The 18,508-nt window shown below is 50.6% G+C and overlaps 1 protein-coding gene across 2 annotated transcripts in view; it reads left to right on the top strand.

Annotated features, from left to right (window-relative positions):
• CCDC27 (coiled-coil domain containing 27) overlaps positions 1-16,275 on the top strand; it is a 72,879-nt gene extending 56,604 nt beyond the window's left edge. For both annotated transcript variants that reach the window (XM_077458356.1, XM_077458357.1), the window contains exon 12: positions 15,460-16,275. In XM_077458356.1, coding sequence (XP_077314482.1) covers positions 15,460-15,594 — 135 coding nt within the window. In that variant the 3' untranslated portion in view covers positions 15,595-16,275. The remainder of the gene's footprint in view (positions 1-15,459) is intronic.
• Positions 16,276-18,508: the final 2,233 nt, after the last annotated feature.

Raw genomic sequence — 18,508 nt, 5'->3', positions numbered from 1 at the left:
TGCACAGCAGCCTCCCCCAATCCTCTGCACAGCAGCCTCCCGCAATCCTCTGCACAGCAGCCTCCCGCAATCCTCTGCACAGCAGCCTCCCCCAATCCTCTGCACAGCAGTCTCCCGCAATCCTCTGCACAGCAGCCTCCCCCAATCCTCTGCACAGCAGCCTCCCCCAATCCTCTGCACAGCAGCCTCCCGCAATCCTCTGCACAGCAGCCTCCCCCAATCCTCTGCACAGCAGTCTCCCGCAATCCTCTGCACAGCAGTCTCCCGCAATCCTCTGCACAGCAGCCTCCCGCAATCCTCTGCACAGCAGCCTCCCGCAATCCTCTGCACAGCAGCCTCCCCCAATCCTCTGCACAGCAGTCTCCCGCAATCCTCTGCACAGCAGCCTCCCGCAATCCTCTGCACAGCAGCCTCCCGCAATCCTCTGCACAGCAGCCTCCCGCAATCCTCTGCACAGCAGCCTCCCCCAATCCTCTGCACAGCAGTCTCCCGCAATCCTCTGCACAGCAGCCTCCCGCAATCCTCTGCACAGCAGCCTCCCCCAATCCTCTGCACAGCAGCCTCCCGCAATCCTCTGCACAGCAGCCTCCCCCAATCCTCTGCACAGCAGTCTCCCGCAATCCTCTGCACAGCAGCCTCCCGCAATCCTCTGCACAGCAGCCTCCCCCAATCCTCTGCACAGCAGCCTCCCGCAATCCTCTGCACAACAGCCTCCCCCAATCCTCTGCACAACAGCCTCCCGCAATCCTCTGCATAACAGCCTACCCCAATCCTCTGAACAGCAGCCTCCCGCAATCCTCTGCACAGCAGCCTCCCGCAATCCTCTGCACAACAGCCTCCCGCAATCCTCTGCACAACAGCCTCCCCCAATCCTCTGCACAACAGCCTCCCGCAATCCTCTGCATAACAGCCTACCCCAATCCTCTGCACAGCAGCCTCCCGCAATCCTCTGCACAGCAGCCTCCCGCAATCCTCTGCACAACAGCCTCCCGCAATCCTCTGCACAGCAGCCTCCCGCAATCCTCTGCACAACAGCCTCCCCCAATCCTCTGCACAGCAGCCTCCCCCAATCCTCTGCACAGCAGCCTCCCCCAATCCTCTGCACAGCAGCCTCCCGCAATCCTCTGCACAGCAGCCTCCCGCAATCCTCTGCACAGCAGTCTCCCGCAATCCTCTGCACAACAGCCTACCCCAATCCTCTGCACAGCAGCCTCCCGCAATCCTCTGCACAACAGCCTACCCCAATCCTCTGCACAGCAGCCTCCCTCAATCCTCTGCACAGCAGCCTCCCCCAATCCTCTGCACAGCAGTCTCCCGCAATCCTCTGCACAGCAGCCTCCCGCAATCCTCTGCACAGCAGCCTCCCGCAATCCTCTGCACAGCAGCCTCCCCCAATCCTCTGCACAGCAGACTCCCGCAATCCTCTGCACAACAGCCTCCCCCAATCCTCTGCACAACAGCCTCCCGCAATCCTCTGCATAACAGCCTACCCCAATCCTCTGAACAGCAGCCTCCCGCAATCCTCTGCACAGCAGCCTCCCGCAATCCTCTGCACAGCAGCCTCCCGCAATCCTCTGCACAACAGCCTCCCGCAATCCTCTGCACAACAGCCTCCCCCAATCCTCTGCACAACAGCCTCCCGCAATCCTCTGCACAACAGCCTCCCCCAATCCTCTGCACAACAGCCTCCCGCAATCCTCTGCATAACAGCCTACCCCAATCCTCTGCACAGCAGCCTCCCGCAATCCTCTGCACAGCAGCCTCCCGCAATCCTCTGCACAACAGCCTCCCGCAATCCTCTGCACAGCAGCCTCCCGCAATCCTCTGCACAACAGCCTCCCCCAATCCTCTGCACAGCAGCCTCCCCCAATCCTCTGCACAGCAGCCTCCCCCAATCCTCTGCACAGCAGTCTCCCGCAATCCTCTGCACAGCAGCCTCCCGCAATCCTCTGCACAGCAGTCTCCCGCAATCCTCTGCACAACAGCCTACCCCAATCCTCTGCACAGCAGCCTCCCGCAATCCTCTGCACAACAGCCTACCCCAATCCTCTGCACAGCAGCCTCCCCCAATCCTCTGCACAGCAGCCTCCCGCAATCCTCTGCACAACAGCCTACCCCAATCCTCTGCACAGCAGCCTCCCGCAATCCTCTGCACAACAGCCTACCCCAATCCTCTGCACAGCAGCCTCCCTCAATCCTCTGCACAGCAGCCTCCCGCAATCCTCTGCACATCAGCCTCCCCCAATCCTCTGCACATCAGCCTCCCCCAATCCTCTGCACAACAGCCTCCCGCAATCCTCTTCACAGCAGCCTCCCGCAATCCTCTGCACAGCAGCCTCCCGCAATCCTCTGCACAGCAGCCTCCCCCAATCCTCTGCACAGCAGTCTCCCGCAATCCTCTGCACAGCAGCCTCCCCCAATCCTCTTTCACAGCAGCCTCCCCCAATCCTCTGCACAGCAGCCTCCCGCAATCCTCTGCACAGCAGCCTCCCCCAATCCTCTGCACAGCAGTCTCCCGCAATCCTCTGCACAGCAGTCTCCCGCAATCCTCTGCACAGCAGCCTCCCGCAATCCTCTGCACAGCAGCCTCCCCCAATCCTCTGCACAGCAGTCTCCCGCAATCCTCTGCACAGCAGCCTCCCGCAATCCTCTGCACAGCAGTCTCCCGCAATCCTCTGCACAGCAGCCTCCCGCAATCCTCTGCACAGCAGCCTCCCCCAATCCTCTGCACAGCAGCCTCCCGCAATCCTCTGCACAACAGCCTCCCCCAATCCTCTGCACAACAGCCTCCCGCAATCCTCTGCATAACAGCCTACCCCAATCCTCTGCACAGCAGCCTCCCGCAATCCTCTGCACAGCAGCCTCCCGCAATCCTCTGCACAACAGCCTCCCGCAATCCTCTGCACAGCAGCCTCCCGCAATCCTCTGCACAACAGCCTCCCCCAATCCTCTGCACAGCAGCCTACCCCAATCCTCTGCACAGCAGCCTCCCGCAATCCTCTGCACAACAGCCTCCCGCAATCCTCTGCACAGCAGCCTCCCGCAATCCTCTGCACAACAGCCTCCCCCAATCCTCTGCACAACAGCCTACCCCAATCCTCTGCACAGCAGCCTCCCGCAATCCTCTGCACAACAGCCTACCCCAATCCTCTGCACAGCAGCCTCCCGCAATCCTCTGCACAGCAGCCTCCCGCAATCCTCTGCACATCAGCCTCCCCCAATCCTCTGCACATCAGCCTCCCCCAATCCTCTGCACAACAGCCTACCCCAATCCTCTGCACAGCAGCCTCCCGCAATCCTCTTCACAGCAGCCTCCCGCAATCCTCTGCACAGCAGCCTCCCGCAATCCTCTGCACAGCAGCCTCCCGCAATCCTCTGCACAACAGCCTCCCGCAATCCTCTGCACAGCAGCCTCCCGCAATCCTCTGCACAACAGCCTACCCCAATCCTCTGCACAGCAGCCTCCCGCAATCCACTGCACAACAGCCTACCCCAATCCTCTGCACAGCAGCCTCCCGCAATCCTCTGCACAACAGCCTACCCCAATCCTCTGCACAGCAGCCTCCCGCAATCCTCTGCACAGCAGCCTCCCGCAATCCTCTGCACAGCAGCCTCCCCCAATCCTCTGCACAGCAGTCTCCCGCAATCCTCTGCACAGCAGCCTCCCGCAATCCTCTGCACAGCAGCCTCCCGCAATCCTCTGCACAGCAGCCTCCCCCAATCCTCTGCACAGCAGTCTCCCGCAATCCTCTGCACAGCAGCCTCCCGCAATCCTCTGCACAGCAGCCTCCCCCAATCCTCTGCACAGCAGCCTCCCGCAATCCTCTGCACAACAGCCTCCCCCAATCCTCTGCACAACAGCCTCCCGCAATCCTCTGCATAACAGCCTACCCCAATCCTCTGAACAGCAGCCTCCCGCAATCCTCTGCACAGCAGCCTCCCGCAATCCTCTGCACAACAGCCTCCCGCAATCCTCTGCACAACAGCCTCCCCCAATCCTCTGCACAACAGCCTCCCGCAATCCTCTGCATAACAGCCTACCCCAATCCTCTGCACAGCAGCCTCCCGCAATCCTCTGCACAGCAGCCTCCCGCAATCCTCTGCACAACAGCCTCCCGCAATCCTCTGCACAGCAGCCTCCCGCAATCCTCTGCACAACAGCCTCCCCCAATCCTCTGCACAGCAGCCTCCCCCAATCCTCTGCACAGCAGCCTCCCCCAATCCTCTGCACAGCAGCCTCCCGCAATCCTCTGCACAGCAGCCTCCCGCAATCCTCTGCACAGCAGTCTCCCGCAATCCTCTGCACAACAGCCTACCCCAATCCTCTGCACAGCAGCCTCCCGCAATCCTCTGCACAACAGCCTACCCCAATCCTCTGCACAGCAGCCTCCCTCAATCCTCTGCACAGCAGCCTCCCCCAATCCTCTGCACAGCAGTCTCCCGCAATCCTCTGCACAGCAGCCTCCCGCAATCCTCTGCACAGCAGCCTCCCCCAATCCTCTGCACAGCAGCCTCCCGCAATCCTCTGCACAACAGCCTCCCCCAATCCTCTGCACAACAGCCTCCCGCAATCCTCTGCATAACAGCCTACCCCAATCCTCTGAACAGCAGCCTCCCGCAATCCTCTGCACAGCAGCCTCCCGCAATCCTCTGCACAACAGCCTCCCGCAATCCTCTGCACAACAGCCTCCCCCAATCCTCTGCACAACAGCCTCCCGCAATCCTCTGCACAACAGCCTCCCCCAATCCTCTGCACAACAGCCTCCCGCAATCCTCTGCATAACAGCCTACCCCAATCCTCTGCACAGCAGCCTCCCGCAATCCTCTGCACAGCAGCCTCCCGCAATCCTCTGCACAACAGCCTCCCGCAATCCTCTGCACAGCAGCCTCCCGCAATCCTCTGCACAACAGCCTCCCCCAATCCTCTGCACAGCAGCCTCCCCCAATCCTCTGCACAGCAGCCTCCCCCAATCCTCTGCACAGCAGCCTCCCGCAATCCTCTGCACAGCAGCCTCCCGCAATCCTCTGCACAGCAGTCTCCCGCAATCCTCTGCACAACAGCCTACCCCAATCCTCTGCACAGCAGCCTCCCGCAATCCTCTGCACAACAGCCTACCCCAATCCTCTGCACAGCAGCCTCCCCCAATCCTCTGCACAGCAGCCTCCCGCAATCCTCTGCACAACAGCCTACCCCAATCCTCTGCACAGCAGCCTCCCGCAATCCTCTGCACAACAGCCTACCCCAATCCTCTGCACAGCAGCCTCCCTCAATCCTCTGCACAGCAGCCTCCCGCAATCCTCTGCACATCAGCCTCCCCCAATCCTCTGCACATCAGCCTCCCCCAATCCTCTGCACAACAGCCTCCCGCAATCCTCTTCACAGCAGCCTCCCGCAATCCTCTGCACAGCAGCCTCCCGCAATCCTCTGCACAGCAGCCTCCCCCAATCCTCTGCACAGCAGTCTCCCGCAATCCTCTGCACAGCAGCCTCCCCCAATCCTCTTTCACAGCAGCCTCCCCCAATCCTCTGCACAGCAGCCTCCCGCAATCCTCTGCACAGCAGCCTCCCCCAATCCTCTGCACAGCAGTCTCCCGCAATCCTCTGCACAGCAGTCTCCCGCAATCCTCTGCACAGCAGCCTCCCGCAATCCTCTGCACAGCAGCCTCCCGCAATCCTCTGCACAGCAGCCTCCCCCAATCCTCTGCACAGCAGTCTCCCGCAATCCTCTGCACAGCAGCCTCCCGCAATCCTCTGCACAGCAGTCTCCCGCAATCCTCTGCACAGCAGCCTCCCGCAATCCTCTGCACAGCAGCCTCCCCCAATCCTCTGCACAGCAGTCTCCCGCAATCCTCTGCACAGCAGCCTCCCGCAATCCTCTGCACAGCAGCCTCCCCCAATCCTCTGCACAGCAGCCTCCCGCAATCCTCTGCACAACAGCCTCCCCCAATCCTCTGCACAACAGCCTCCCGCAATCCTCTGCATAACAGCCTACCCCAATCCTCTGCACAGCAGCCTCCCGCAATCCTCTGCACAGCAGCCTCCCGCAATCCTCTGCACAACAGCCTCCCGCAATCCTCTGCACAGCAGCCTCCCGCAATCCTCTGCACAACAGCCTCCCCCAATCCTCTGCACAGCAGCCTACCCCAATCCTCTGCACAGCAGCCTCCCGCAATCCTCTGCACAACAGCCTCCCGCAATCCTCTGCACAGCAGCCTCCCGCAATCCTCTGCACAACAGCCTCCCCCAATCCTCTGCACAACAGCCTACCCCAATCCTCTGCACAGCAGCCTCCCGCAATCCTCTGCACAACAGCCTACCCCAATCCTCTGCACAGCAGCCTCCCGCAATCCTCTGCACAGCAGCCTCCCGCAATCCTCTGCACATCAGCCTCCCCCAATCCTCTGCACATCAGCCTCCCCCAATCCTCTGCACAACAGCCTACCCCAATCCTCTGCACAGCAGCCTCCCGCAATCCTCTTCACAGCAGCCTCCCGCAATCCTCTGCACAGCAGCCTCCCGCAATCCTCTGCACAGCAGCCTCCCGCAATCCTCTGCACAACAGCCTCCCGCAATCCTCTGCACAGCAGCCTCCCGCAATCCTCTGCACAACAGCCTACCCCAATCCTCTGCACAGCAGCCTCCCGCAATCCACTGCACAACAGCCTACCCCAATCCTCTGCACAGCAGCCTCCCGCAATCCTCTGCACAACAGCCTACCCCAATCCTCTGCACAGCAGCCTCCCGCAATCCTCTGCACAGCAGCCTCCCGCAATCCTCTGCACATCAGCCTCCCCCAATCCTCTGCACATCAGCCTCCCCCAATCCTCTGCACAACAGCCTACCCCAATCCTCTGCACAGCAGCCTCCCGCAATCCTCTTCACAGCAGCCTCCCGCAATCCTCTGCACAGCAGCCTCCCGCAATCCTCTGCACAACAGCCTCCCCCAATCCTCTGCACAACAGCCTCCCGCAATCCTCTGCATAACAGCCTACCCCAATCCTCTGCACAGCAGCCTCCCGCAATCCTCTGCACAGCAGCCTCCCGCAATCCTCTGCACAACATCCTCCCCCAATCCTCTGCACAGCAGCCTCCCGCAATCCTCTTCACAGCAGCCTCCCGCAATCCTCTGCACAGCAGCCTCCCCCAATCCTCTGCACAGCAGCCTCCCCCAATCCTCTGCACAACAGCCTCCCCCAATCCTCTGCACAGCAGCCTCCCGCAATCCTCTGCACAGCAGCCTCCCGCAATCCTCTGCACAGCAGCCTCTCGCAATCCTCTGCACAGCAGCCTCCCCCAATCCTCTGCACAGCAGCCTCCTGCAATCCTCTGCACAGCAGCCTCCCGCAATCCCCTGCACAGCAGCCTCCCCCAATCCTCTGCACAGCAGCCTCCTGCAATCCTCTGCACAGCAGCCTCCCGCAATCCTCTTCACAGCAGCCTCCCCCAATCCTCTGCACAGCAGCATTTAGATCAGCCATTCCCAACACCGGTCCTCAAGGTGCCCCGACAGGTCATGTTTTCAGGATTTCCCTTGGATGGGGTAATTACTAAGGCAGTAAAACTGATCCAATCACCTCTGAAAACATGACCTGTTGGGGCACCTTGAGGACCGGAGTTGAGAAACATTGATTTAGACTAATAAAGGAGGTCAGAACTCCGAGCCAATCAGAGATTTTTTATTTTTTTTGGAGTGCTGTCAGTCTAACAATGTGAACATGCTTACAGGAGGGATCAGTGGGCTTTTCCCGCTCTCTTATTGTCCATCCACAGGCTGAGGGAGGTGTTGGATTGGGCTGTATTTCCTAACTGAAGGTCCAGGACCTGGCTGTGCTGTCTGGCTGGGTGGGCAGAACTACAAAATCATTTGGCAGGAAATAAAAATTTCATATGATTTGTATTTATCTGCTGGAGCTCACATTACATTTCCCCTTTTTTGTATTGAATTATATTGTAACTGTATTGTCTCCCTGTATATTGTAAAAACTGTTAGTGCCATATAATAATAATAATATAAACCAATAATAATAGTATCATAATGAAAATAATATAATATACTGTAAATCCATAACAACTTATTAATATGATTATAATTATAATTATTAATAATATAAATTAATGATAATTACTAAAAACAATAATATAACTTGATAATGATGATAATAATATAAATCCTGTTTATTATTATTATTATTATTATTATTAATAATAATAATAATAATAATATTGTATTATTATTATTATTATTATTATTATAATAATACAAATAATATAAATCTTGAATAATGATAATAAAAATAATAGTAATACTATTATAAATCCTGAATCAATAATAATAATAATAATAATAATAATAATGTAATAATAATATTAATATAAATCTTGAATAATGATAAAATAATAATAATATAAATCCTAAATAATAATAACCATAACATAATAATAAAAATAATATATATCTTGAATTATGATAATTCAAATAATAATAATACTATTATAAATCCTGAATCAATAATAATAATAATCCTGTATAATAATATTAATACTTCACTTTGCTGTATCTTTGTGGTCCGGATCTTTCTGGTTGTTTCGGGATATCAGTTCCGGAGACATCTCTGTCTATAGACACACCCCCTGCTGATATTTCCCGGATCTGATTATAATTGCCGGTCATTCATAGTGAGCAAAGTTCAGCTCACAGAAATCTTGTGAAGGACATTTTTCCCGGATTATTTCCCCCCCTCTCTCTCTCTCTCTCTCTCTCTCTCTCTATATATATATATATATATATATATAATATTGGTGCTCTTTGAATACTTTTTGGAACATATGGGGCTCATTATGTAATTACAAAACATTAGTAGAAAGTAGCCCATCCCCCATTATACAACCAACAATAGCCGACATTGCACACATACTGGTATTCCATTGTATGTAATGTAGATATAAATGATCTTTGAATATACAATTCATGTTTCGGGGGGAGGGGGAGGGGGGCCCCGGGAAGAATTGTGGTGTCACCTCTTAGTAGAAGCATGGACTCGGATTCCGGGGATCAGATGACGGGTGATTGTTCTATCGCCGGGTGATACTCAACACCCGATTGTATTCCATGACACATGGAATTTGGTTACACCCCTCCCCCCCCTATATGTATGTCATGGGGTCGGAGAATTTCTCACGCTGTGTAATCAATACGAGGTTTGGGATGATCGGTTTGTCTGTAATCAGAGGACGGTCCGGAGGGATTATTAGACTCGGACAATCTTCTTCTTCTTCTTCTTCTTCTTTTTTTTTTATTGGATGTTATATTTATGGACCTTCTTCATTTATTGTTCTGCACTCTTATAATGAATGCGGGGGAGGGGAATAGTCGGGTCGTGTTAAAGTGAAACATCATTTTATCTGATCACCACAAACCGAAAAACGCCATTTCATTCATTCTTAATATTTAGAGCAAACTCCGACATCCATCCATCCATCCATCCATGTCTCCATCCATCTATTCATGTCTCCGATCATCCATCCATCCATATCTCCATCCATCCATGTCTCCATCCTCCCATGTCTCCATCCATCCATCCATGTCTCCATCCATCCATGTCTCCGATCATCCATCCATCCATATCTCCATCCATGTCTTCATCCATCCATGTCTCCATCCTCCCATGTCTCCATCCTCCCATGTCTCCATCCTCCCATGTCTCCATCCATCCATGTCTCCATCCATCCATGTCTCTATCCATCCATGTCTCCATCCATCCATGTCTCCATCCATCCATGTCTCCATCCATCCATGTCTCCATCCATCCATGTCTCTATCCATCCATGTCTCCATCCATCCATGTCTCCATCCATCCATGTCTCCATCCATCCATGTCTCCATCCATCCATGTCTCCATCCATCCATGTCTCTATCCATCCATGTCTCCATCCATCCATGTCTCCATCCATCCATGTCTCTATCCATCCATGTCTCCATCCATCCATGTCTCCATCCATCCATGTCTCCTTCCTCCCATGTCTCTATCCATCCATGTCTCCATCCTCCCATGTCTCTATCCATCCATGTCTCCATCCATCCATGTCTCCATCCATCCATGTCTCTATCCATCCATGTCTCCATCCATCCATGTCTCCATCCATCCATGTCTCCATCCTCCCATGTCTCCATCCATCCATGTCTCCACCCATCCATGTCTCCCTCCATCCATGTCTCCCTCCATCCATGTCTCCCTCCATCCATGTCTCTATCCATCCATGTCTCCATCCATCCATGTCTCCATCCATCCATTCATGTCTCCATCCATGTCTCCATCCATCCATGTCTCCCTCCATCCATGTCTCCATCCATCCATGTCTCTATCCATCCATGTCTCCATCCATCCATGTCTCCATCCATCCATTCATGTCTCCATCCATGTCTCCATCCATCCATGTCTCCATCCTCCCATGTCTCCATCCATCCATCCATCCATGTCTCCATCCATCCATGTCTCCATCCATCCATCCATGTCTCCATCCATCCATGTCTCCATCCATCCATTCATGTCTCCATCCATGTCTCCATCCATCCATGTCTCCATCCATCCATGTCTCTATCCATCCATGTCTCCATCCATCCATGTCTCCATCCATCCATTCATGTCTCCATCCATCCATGTCTCCATCCATCCATCCATGTCTCCATCCATCCATGTCTCCATCCATCCATCCATGTCTCCATCCATCCATTCATGTCTCCATCCATCCATCCATCCATCCATGTCTCCATCCATCCATCCATGTCTCCATCCATCCATCTGTGTCTCTATCCATCCATCCATCCATCCCTCTGTGTTTCTATCCATCCATGTCTCCATCCATCCATGTCTCCATATCTCCATCCATCCATCCATGTCTCCATCCATCCATGTCTCCATCCATCCATGTCTCCATCCATCCATTCATGTCTCCATCCATCCATCCATCCATCCATGTCTCCATCCATCCATGTCTCCATCCATCCATCCATCCATGTCTCCATCCATCCATCCATCCATCCATCCATCCATCCATCTGTGTCTCTATCCATCCATCCATCCATCCATCTGTGTTTCTATCCATCCATGTCTCCATCCATCCATGTCTCCATATCTCCATCCATGTCTCCATCCATCCATCCATGTCTCCAGCCATCCACCCATCTGTGTCTCTATCCATCCATCCATCCATGTCTCCAGCCATCCATCCATCTGTGTCTCTATCCATCCATCCATTCATCTGTGTTTCTATCCATCCATGTCTCCATATCTCCATCCATCCATGTCTCCATATCTCCATCCATCCATCCATGTCTCCATCCATCCATGTCTCCATATCTCCATCCATCCATCCATGTCTCCATCCATCCATCCATCCATCCATATCTCCATCCATCCATCCATCCATGTCTCCAGCCATCCATCCATCTGTGTCTCTATCCATCCATCCATCCATCCATCCATCTGTGTTTCTATCCATCCATCCATCCATGTCTCCATATCTCCATCCATGTCTCCATCCATCCATCCATCCATCCATCCATGTCTCCAACCATCCATCCATCTGTGTCTCTATCCATCCATCCATCCATGTCTCCATCCATCCATCTGTGTCTCTATCCATCCATGTCTCCATATCTCTATCCATCCATCCATGTCTCCATATCTCCATCCATCCATCCATATCTCCATATCTCCATCCATCCATCCATGTCTCCATATCTCCATCCATCCATCCATGTCTCCATATCTCCATCCATCCATCCATGTCTCCATATCTCCATCCATCCATCCATGTCTCCATATCTCCATCCATCCATCCATCCATCCATGTCTCCATATCTCCATCCATGTCTCCATCCATCCATGTCTCCATATCTCCATCCATCCATCCATCCATCCATGTCTCCATATCTCCATCCATGTCTCCATCCATCCATGTCTCCATATCTCCATCCATGTCTCCATCCATCCATGTCTCCATATCTCCATCCATCCATCCATGTCTCCATCCATCCATGTCACCATCCATCCATCCATGTCTCCATATCTCCATCCATCCATCCATGTCTCCATCCATCCATATCTCCATCCAGGTCTCCATCCATCCATCCATCTGTGTCTCTATCCATCCTTCCATCCATGTCCATTGATCTGTGCTGTCATTCTGTCAGGCTTATTGGATCACAGTACAGAGCCCTGTGCTTTCTAACAACACAGAGCAGAGTAGTGGCTGTTTTTATTAGTAAAAGCTGCACATATTACACATAATACATATAGTTAGGTACACAGTTGACCCCTTGATTACCCCTATATATTAACCCCTTCCCAGCCAGTGTCATTAATACAGTGACAGTGTATAGTATTATCACTTGTATTAGTGTCCCTGGTGATGTCAGTTGCAGTTAGTCCCCCCCCCCCCAGTTTTCCAGTATATATCTCATAGTTTGCAGACTCTATAACTTTCACACAAACCAATCAATGTACACTTGGCCTAAATGTTTTATTTTTTTTATTTTTGATGTTTTACAGCAGAAAGTAAAAAAATATTGTTTTCCAAACTTTCAGTCTTTTTTTGTTTATATAATAAAAAATAAAAACTCAAAAGATGATCAAATACCACCATAAGAAAGCTTTATTTGTGTGAAAAAATTTACATAAATGTCATTTGTGTACAGTGTTACACGACTGCGCAAATGTCAGACAAAGTAGCGCAGTGCTGAATAGCAAAAAATGGCCTGGCCATGAAGGGGGGGGGGGGGTAAAACCTTCCGGAGGTGAAGCGGATAATCCCCCTTCCTATCTATGTAGTAATGATAGCAGGGTGAGGAGTACCCCGAGTTCCTGGTGATGGAGGGAATTTATTTTCAGTAACAATGTAACTAGAAATAGAACAAAGTGTGGCGATTGATTGGTGTGTTGGAGGTCTTCATATCAGAGGCGGGTTTGTATGTTCGGAGTCACAAGACCCGACACATCGGGAACATCAGTACAGGACCTTCCGTCACGCTGCGGGTGGATGTGACGCTCCATTGTCGCTGATCCCTCCCATTACTGATGTACAGAGAGCAGTGCCGGGACACGGTCATGTGCTGCCCAGGGCAAAGATGCCAAACTGCACCCCCCCCCCCCCCAGTACCCAAAATACAAAAGAGGGAGGAGGATTGGCATGTTCACGGCATCCAAAAAAGGAAGGTGGGGGGGGGTTATTGGGATGTTTTTTAAAATTATTTTTTTGGGAGGGGGTGAGGGGGGAGATGGTGGAATATTTTCAACTTTAAAACATTTTCCTTATATTTTTGGGACTCTTCACTTTCCCTGAGAACTATGGAGAAAGACACGTCCTTCCATGACGCTGTCCGCTCCATCCGTGGAAGGGAATTCCACATCCTTACCGCTCTTACAGTAAAGAACCCTCTAAGTAGTTTAAGGTTAAACCTCTTTTCTTCTAATTTTAATGAGTGGCCACGAGTCTTGTTATACTCCCTTCCACGAAAAAGTTTTCTCCCCATTGTGGGGTCACCAGTCTGGTATTTATATATTGTGGGGTCACCAGTCCGGTATTTATATATTGTGGGGTCACCAGTCCGGTATTTATATAATGTGGGGTCACCAGTCCGGTATTGATATATTGGGGGTCACCAGTCTGGTATTTATATATTGGGGTCACCAGTCCGGTATTTATATATTGTGGGGTCACCAGTCCGGTATTTATATATTGTGGGGTCACCAGTCCGGTATTTATATATTGGGGGGTCACCAGTCTGGTATTTATATATTGTGGGGTCACCAGTCCGGTATTTATATATTGTGGGGTCACCAGTCCGGTATTTATATAATGTGGGGTCACCAGTCCGGTATTTATATATTGGGGGTCACCAGTCTGGTATTTATATATTGGGGTCACCAGTCCGGTATTTATATATTGTGGGGTCACCAGTCCGGTATTTATATATTGTGGGGTCACCAGTCCGGTATTTATATATTGGGGGGTCACCAGTCTGGTATTTATATATTGTGGGGTCACCAGTCCGGTATTTATATATTGTGGGGTCACCAGTCCAGTATTTATATATTGTGGGGTCACCAGTCTGGTATTTATATATTGTGGGGTCACCAGTCCGGTATTTGTATATTGTGGTGTCACCAGTCCAGTATTTATATATTGTGGGGTCACCAGTCCGGTATTTATATATTGTGGGGTCACCAGTCCGTTATTTATATATTGTGGGGTCACCAGTCCGGTATTTATATATTGTGGGGTCACCAGTCCGGTATTTATATATTGTGGTGTCACCAGTCCGGTATTTATATATTGTGGGGTCACCAGTCCAGTATTTATATATTGTGGGGTCACCAGTCCGGTATTTATATATTGTGGGGTCACCAGTCCGGTATTTATATATTGTGGGGTCACCAGTCCGGTATTTGTATATTGTGGTGTCACCAGTCCAGTATTTATATATTGTGGGGTCACCAGTCCGGTATTTATATATTGTGGGATCACCAGTCCGTTATTTATATATTGTGGGGTCACCAGTCTGGTATTTATATATTGTGGGGTCACCAGTCCGGTATTTATATATTGTGGGGTCACCAGTCCGGTATTTATATATTGTGGTGTCACCAGTCCGGTATTTATATATTGTGGGGTCACCAGTCCAGTATTTATATATTGTGGGGTCACCAGTCCGGTATTTATATATTGGGGGGTCACCAGTCCGGTATTTATATATTGGGGGTCACCAGTCCGGTATTTATATATTGTGGGGTCACCAGTCCGGTATTTATATATTGTGGGGTCACCAGTCCGGTATTTATATATTGGGGGGTCACCAGTCCGGTATTTATATATTGTGGGGTCACCAGTCTGGTATTTATATATTGTGGGGTCACCAGTCCGTTATTTATATATTGTGGGGTCACCAGTCCTGTATTTATATATTGTGGGGTCACCAGTCCGGTATTTATATATTGTGGGGTCACCAGTCCGGTATTTATATATTGGGGGGTCACCAGTCCAGTATTTATATATTGGGGGGTCACCAGTCCAGTATTTATATATTGGGGGTCACCAGTCCAGTATTTATATATTGGGGGGTCACCAGTCCAGTATTTATATATTTGGGGGTCACCAGTCCGGTATCTATATATTGTGGGGTCACCAGTCCGGTATTTATATATTGGGGGGTCACCAGTCCGGTATTTATATATTGTGGGGTCACCAGTCCGGTATTTATATATTGTGGGGTCACCAGTCCGGTATTTATATATTGTGGGGTCACCAGTCCGGTATTTATATATTGTGGGGTCACCAGTCCGGTATATATATATTGTGGGGTCACCAGTCCGGTATTTATATATTGTGGGGTCACCAGTCCGGTATTTGTTAATTGAAATCATATCCCCTCTCAAGCGTTTCTTCTCTTCTTCCTTGCAGAAAATAATCGCAGAGAGGTCAGATTTTCACCAGCAGCTCAAACAGAAAGGAGTGAAAGTTCCACCATTGCACCAATCAGAGACCTCCCACATCGCCAAACATTCGTCCTCCACCTCCAGGAAGAAAGCTCAATGAAGGACATCCTCGGGGGCGTGTGATCACATGACTGACACTGCTATAGGTGCCTGTGCTGCTCACAGCAACCAATCCGCTTGTTCCCTTTCTAAAGTAAATTGCCGGTATCCAGGTGATTAATTAGTGAGCACAGGAACTGGTATAAACCCTTCAGCCCATTGTTTACACTATATTACCAAAAGTTTTGGGACAGCTGCCTTTACATGCACATGAACTTTAATGACATCCCAGTCTTAGTCTGTAGGGTTCAATATTGAGTTGGCCCTTTGCAGCTATAACAGTTTCAACACCCTCCTAAACCTTGTGGACGGCCTTCCCAGAAGAGGTGAAGCTGTTATAGCTGCAAAGGGCCAACTCAATATTGAACCCTCCGGACTAAGACTGGGATGCCATTAAAGTTCATGTGAGTGTAAAGACAGGCGTCCCAATACTTATGGTAATATAGTGGATATGGGATCAGATTGTGCCTTTCTAACAACCCACTAGTAGCACATCATCGAAAAGCAGGCATTTCCTATTGGTTGTGGAAGCACAAGTCCCAGCATGCCTTGGCTGAACACTTATGGCTGTTGGTGGTCCTGAGAAGTTCAGTGAAAGCCATGAAGATGTTATTCATCCCAATGTTACATCATTTGTTTGTACATTTGTAAAAAAAACAAAAATAAAATACAAATAAGCGCATTTGATGAATATTTTCTTAAAGTGAAACTCTACTGAGCCCCCCCATATGCCCCCCTCCCCCCCCCCCCCCCCCGCAGCTCGTACTGAAGTTTAAGTTTTTCTGAATTGTTTGCCCCCTTGGAGAATTGGTAATATACGGATGTATGAGTGAGCCGGCAAAACCAATTTCTTGGAATTCCAATTCTGTAACTGGAGGTGATAACAGAATGGTCCAATCATAAAACGAAACATGGCAACAAGTAAACCAATGAATTGACCCCTCCCCCACGCCCCGCTCAAAAGTCTGCGCCCCCTTATGTCTCAATCCTGTGTATTGCCCCCATCATCACCAATGATAGCGGTCAGTCTTCTGTAATAGTTGTCTATGAGGCTCCCGAATTCTTGCAGGTGGTGGAGCTGCCCATTCATCTTGCCAAAATGCCTCCAGGTCATGCAAAGTCTTTGGTCGTCTTGCATGAAGCGCACGTTTGAAATCCCCCCCCAGAGCTCGAGGTCAGGAGACTGTGATAACCACTCCAGAACCTTCACCTTTGTATGTTGTAACCACTGGAGGGTCACCTTGGCCTCGGTGTTTGGGGTCATTGTTGTGCTGGAAAGTCCAAGAGCGTCCCATGCGCATCTTTCCTGCAGAAGAATGCAAATTGTCTGCTAGGATTTTCTGATGACACGCTACAATCATCTTCCATCAATTTTCACAAGATTCCCCCCCCCCACGTGTCTTTAGAGCTCCCTCTCCCCCCCCCCCCCCCCCAAAAAAAACATCAGTGAACCACCACCATTCTTCACAGTGGGTATGATATTCTTGTCGCTATAGGCCTTGATGACTTGTGAAAATAAAGCTCTATTTTGACCTGGTAACTCCAGATTACAGTGTGCCAGAAGCTGTGAGGCGCGTCGAGGTGCTGACGGCCATATTGTAACTGGGCTTTTCTGTGGCATTGGCGCAGTAAAGGCTTCATTCTGGTAACTCCAACATGCTGCCCATTTTTGTCCAATTGTTGTGCTCCTTGAAACAACCACACCATCTTTTTTCCAGAGTAGCCGGTATTTCACCTGTGGGGGGGGGTTCTTTGTATCCTGAAAAATTCACTGACAGACCTCCCCACCTCCTGCCCTACCCCAACTACAGCACCTACCCATAATCATCTGCCACATCTGTCCATGATTGCCTGCGCACATCTGTCCATGATCATCTGCCACATCTGTCCATGATCGCCTGCGCACATCTGTCCATGATCATCTGCCACATCTGTCCATGATCGCCTGCGCACATCTGTCCATGATCATCTGCCACATCTGTCCATGATCGCCTGCGCACATCTGTCCATGATCATCTGCCACATCTGTCCATGATCGCCTGCGCACATCTGTCCATGATCATCTGCCACATATGTCCCAGTGATCAACATCTGTCACACATCTGACACATCTGTCCCAGTAATCTTTCAACATGGCTAAAAAATGATTCGGCAGTGAGGAGGCTTTCCATACACTCCAGAGTATGTCAAATGAGAGTAGCGGGGAACTCTCTCCCTCAGACTCGGATAGCGAGTATGAGCCCGTACAAAGCAGCGGCTCTGAAATTTAAACTGAGGAGGACGGAATCCTAACAAAGAGGCTCAGGAGCCTTCAAAAAATGTGATGAAAGGTAGTCAGGAAATGAAATGTGTAATTTTTGCCTTTAGAATGCCTGAGGGTGCTACTTGAATGTTGGTCCTCTGTATGTGGCCAGGCTGTGTAAAAGTCTCACACATGTGGTATCACCATACTTAGGAGGAGTAGCAGAATGTATTTTGGGGTGTAATTTTTGCTATGTACATCCTATGTGTTAGAAATATCTTATACATGGACAACTTTGTGTAAAAAAAAATAGGTTTTAATTTTCTTTCCACATTTTCCAAAAACTTGTGGAAAAAAATGACATGTTCAAAAGATTCATTATGCCAAATTGGGGTCATTTTTGTGAGTAACTGGGTTTTTCTGTGGCATTGGCGCAGTAAAGGCTTCTTTCTGGTAACTCCACCGTGCAGCCCATTCTTGTCCAAATATTGTGCTCCTTGAAACAACCACACCATCTTTTTCCAGAGCAGCCGGTACTTCACCTGTGTGTGTGGGGGGGGGGGGGTTCTTTGTATCCTGAACAATTCTTTTGCCAGTTGAGGCTTCAATCTTCCTTGGTCTACCTGACCATGGCTTGGTATCAAGAGATCCTCGAATTTCCCACTTCTTAAGT

This window comes from Lithobates pipiens, unplaced genomic scaffold, assembly GCF_037356315.1.
Source record: "Lithobates pipiens isolate NorthernLeopardFrog02 unplaced genomic scaffold, aLitPip1_a1.2 Scaffold_27, whole genome shotgun sequence".
NCBI lineage: Eukaryota > Metazoa > Chordata > Amphibia > Anura > Ranidae > Lithobates > Lithobates pipiens.
This window is presented reverse-complemented; position numbering and strand designations above follow the sequence as displayed.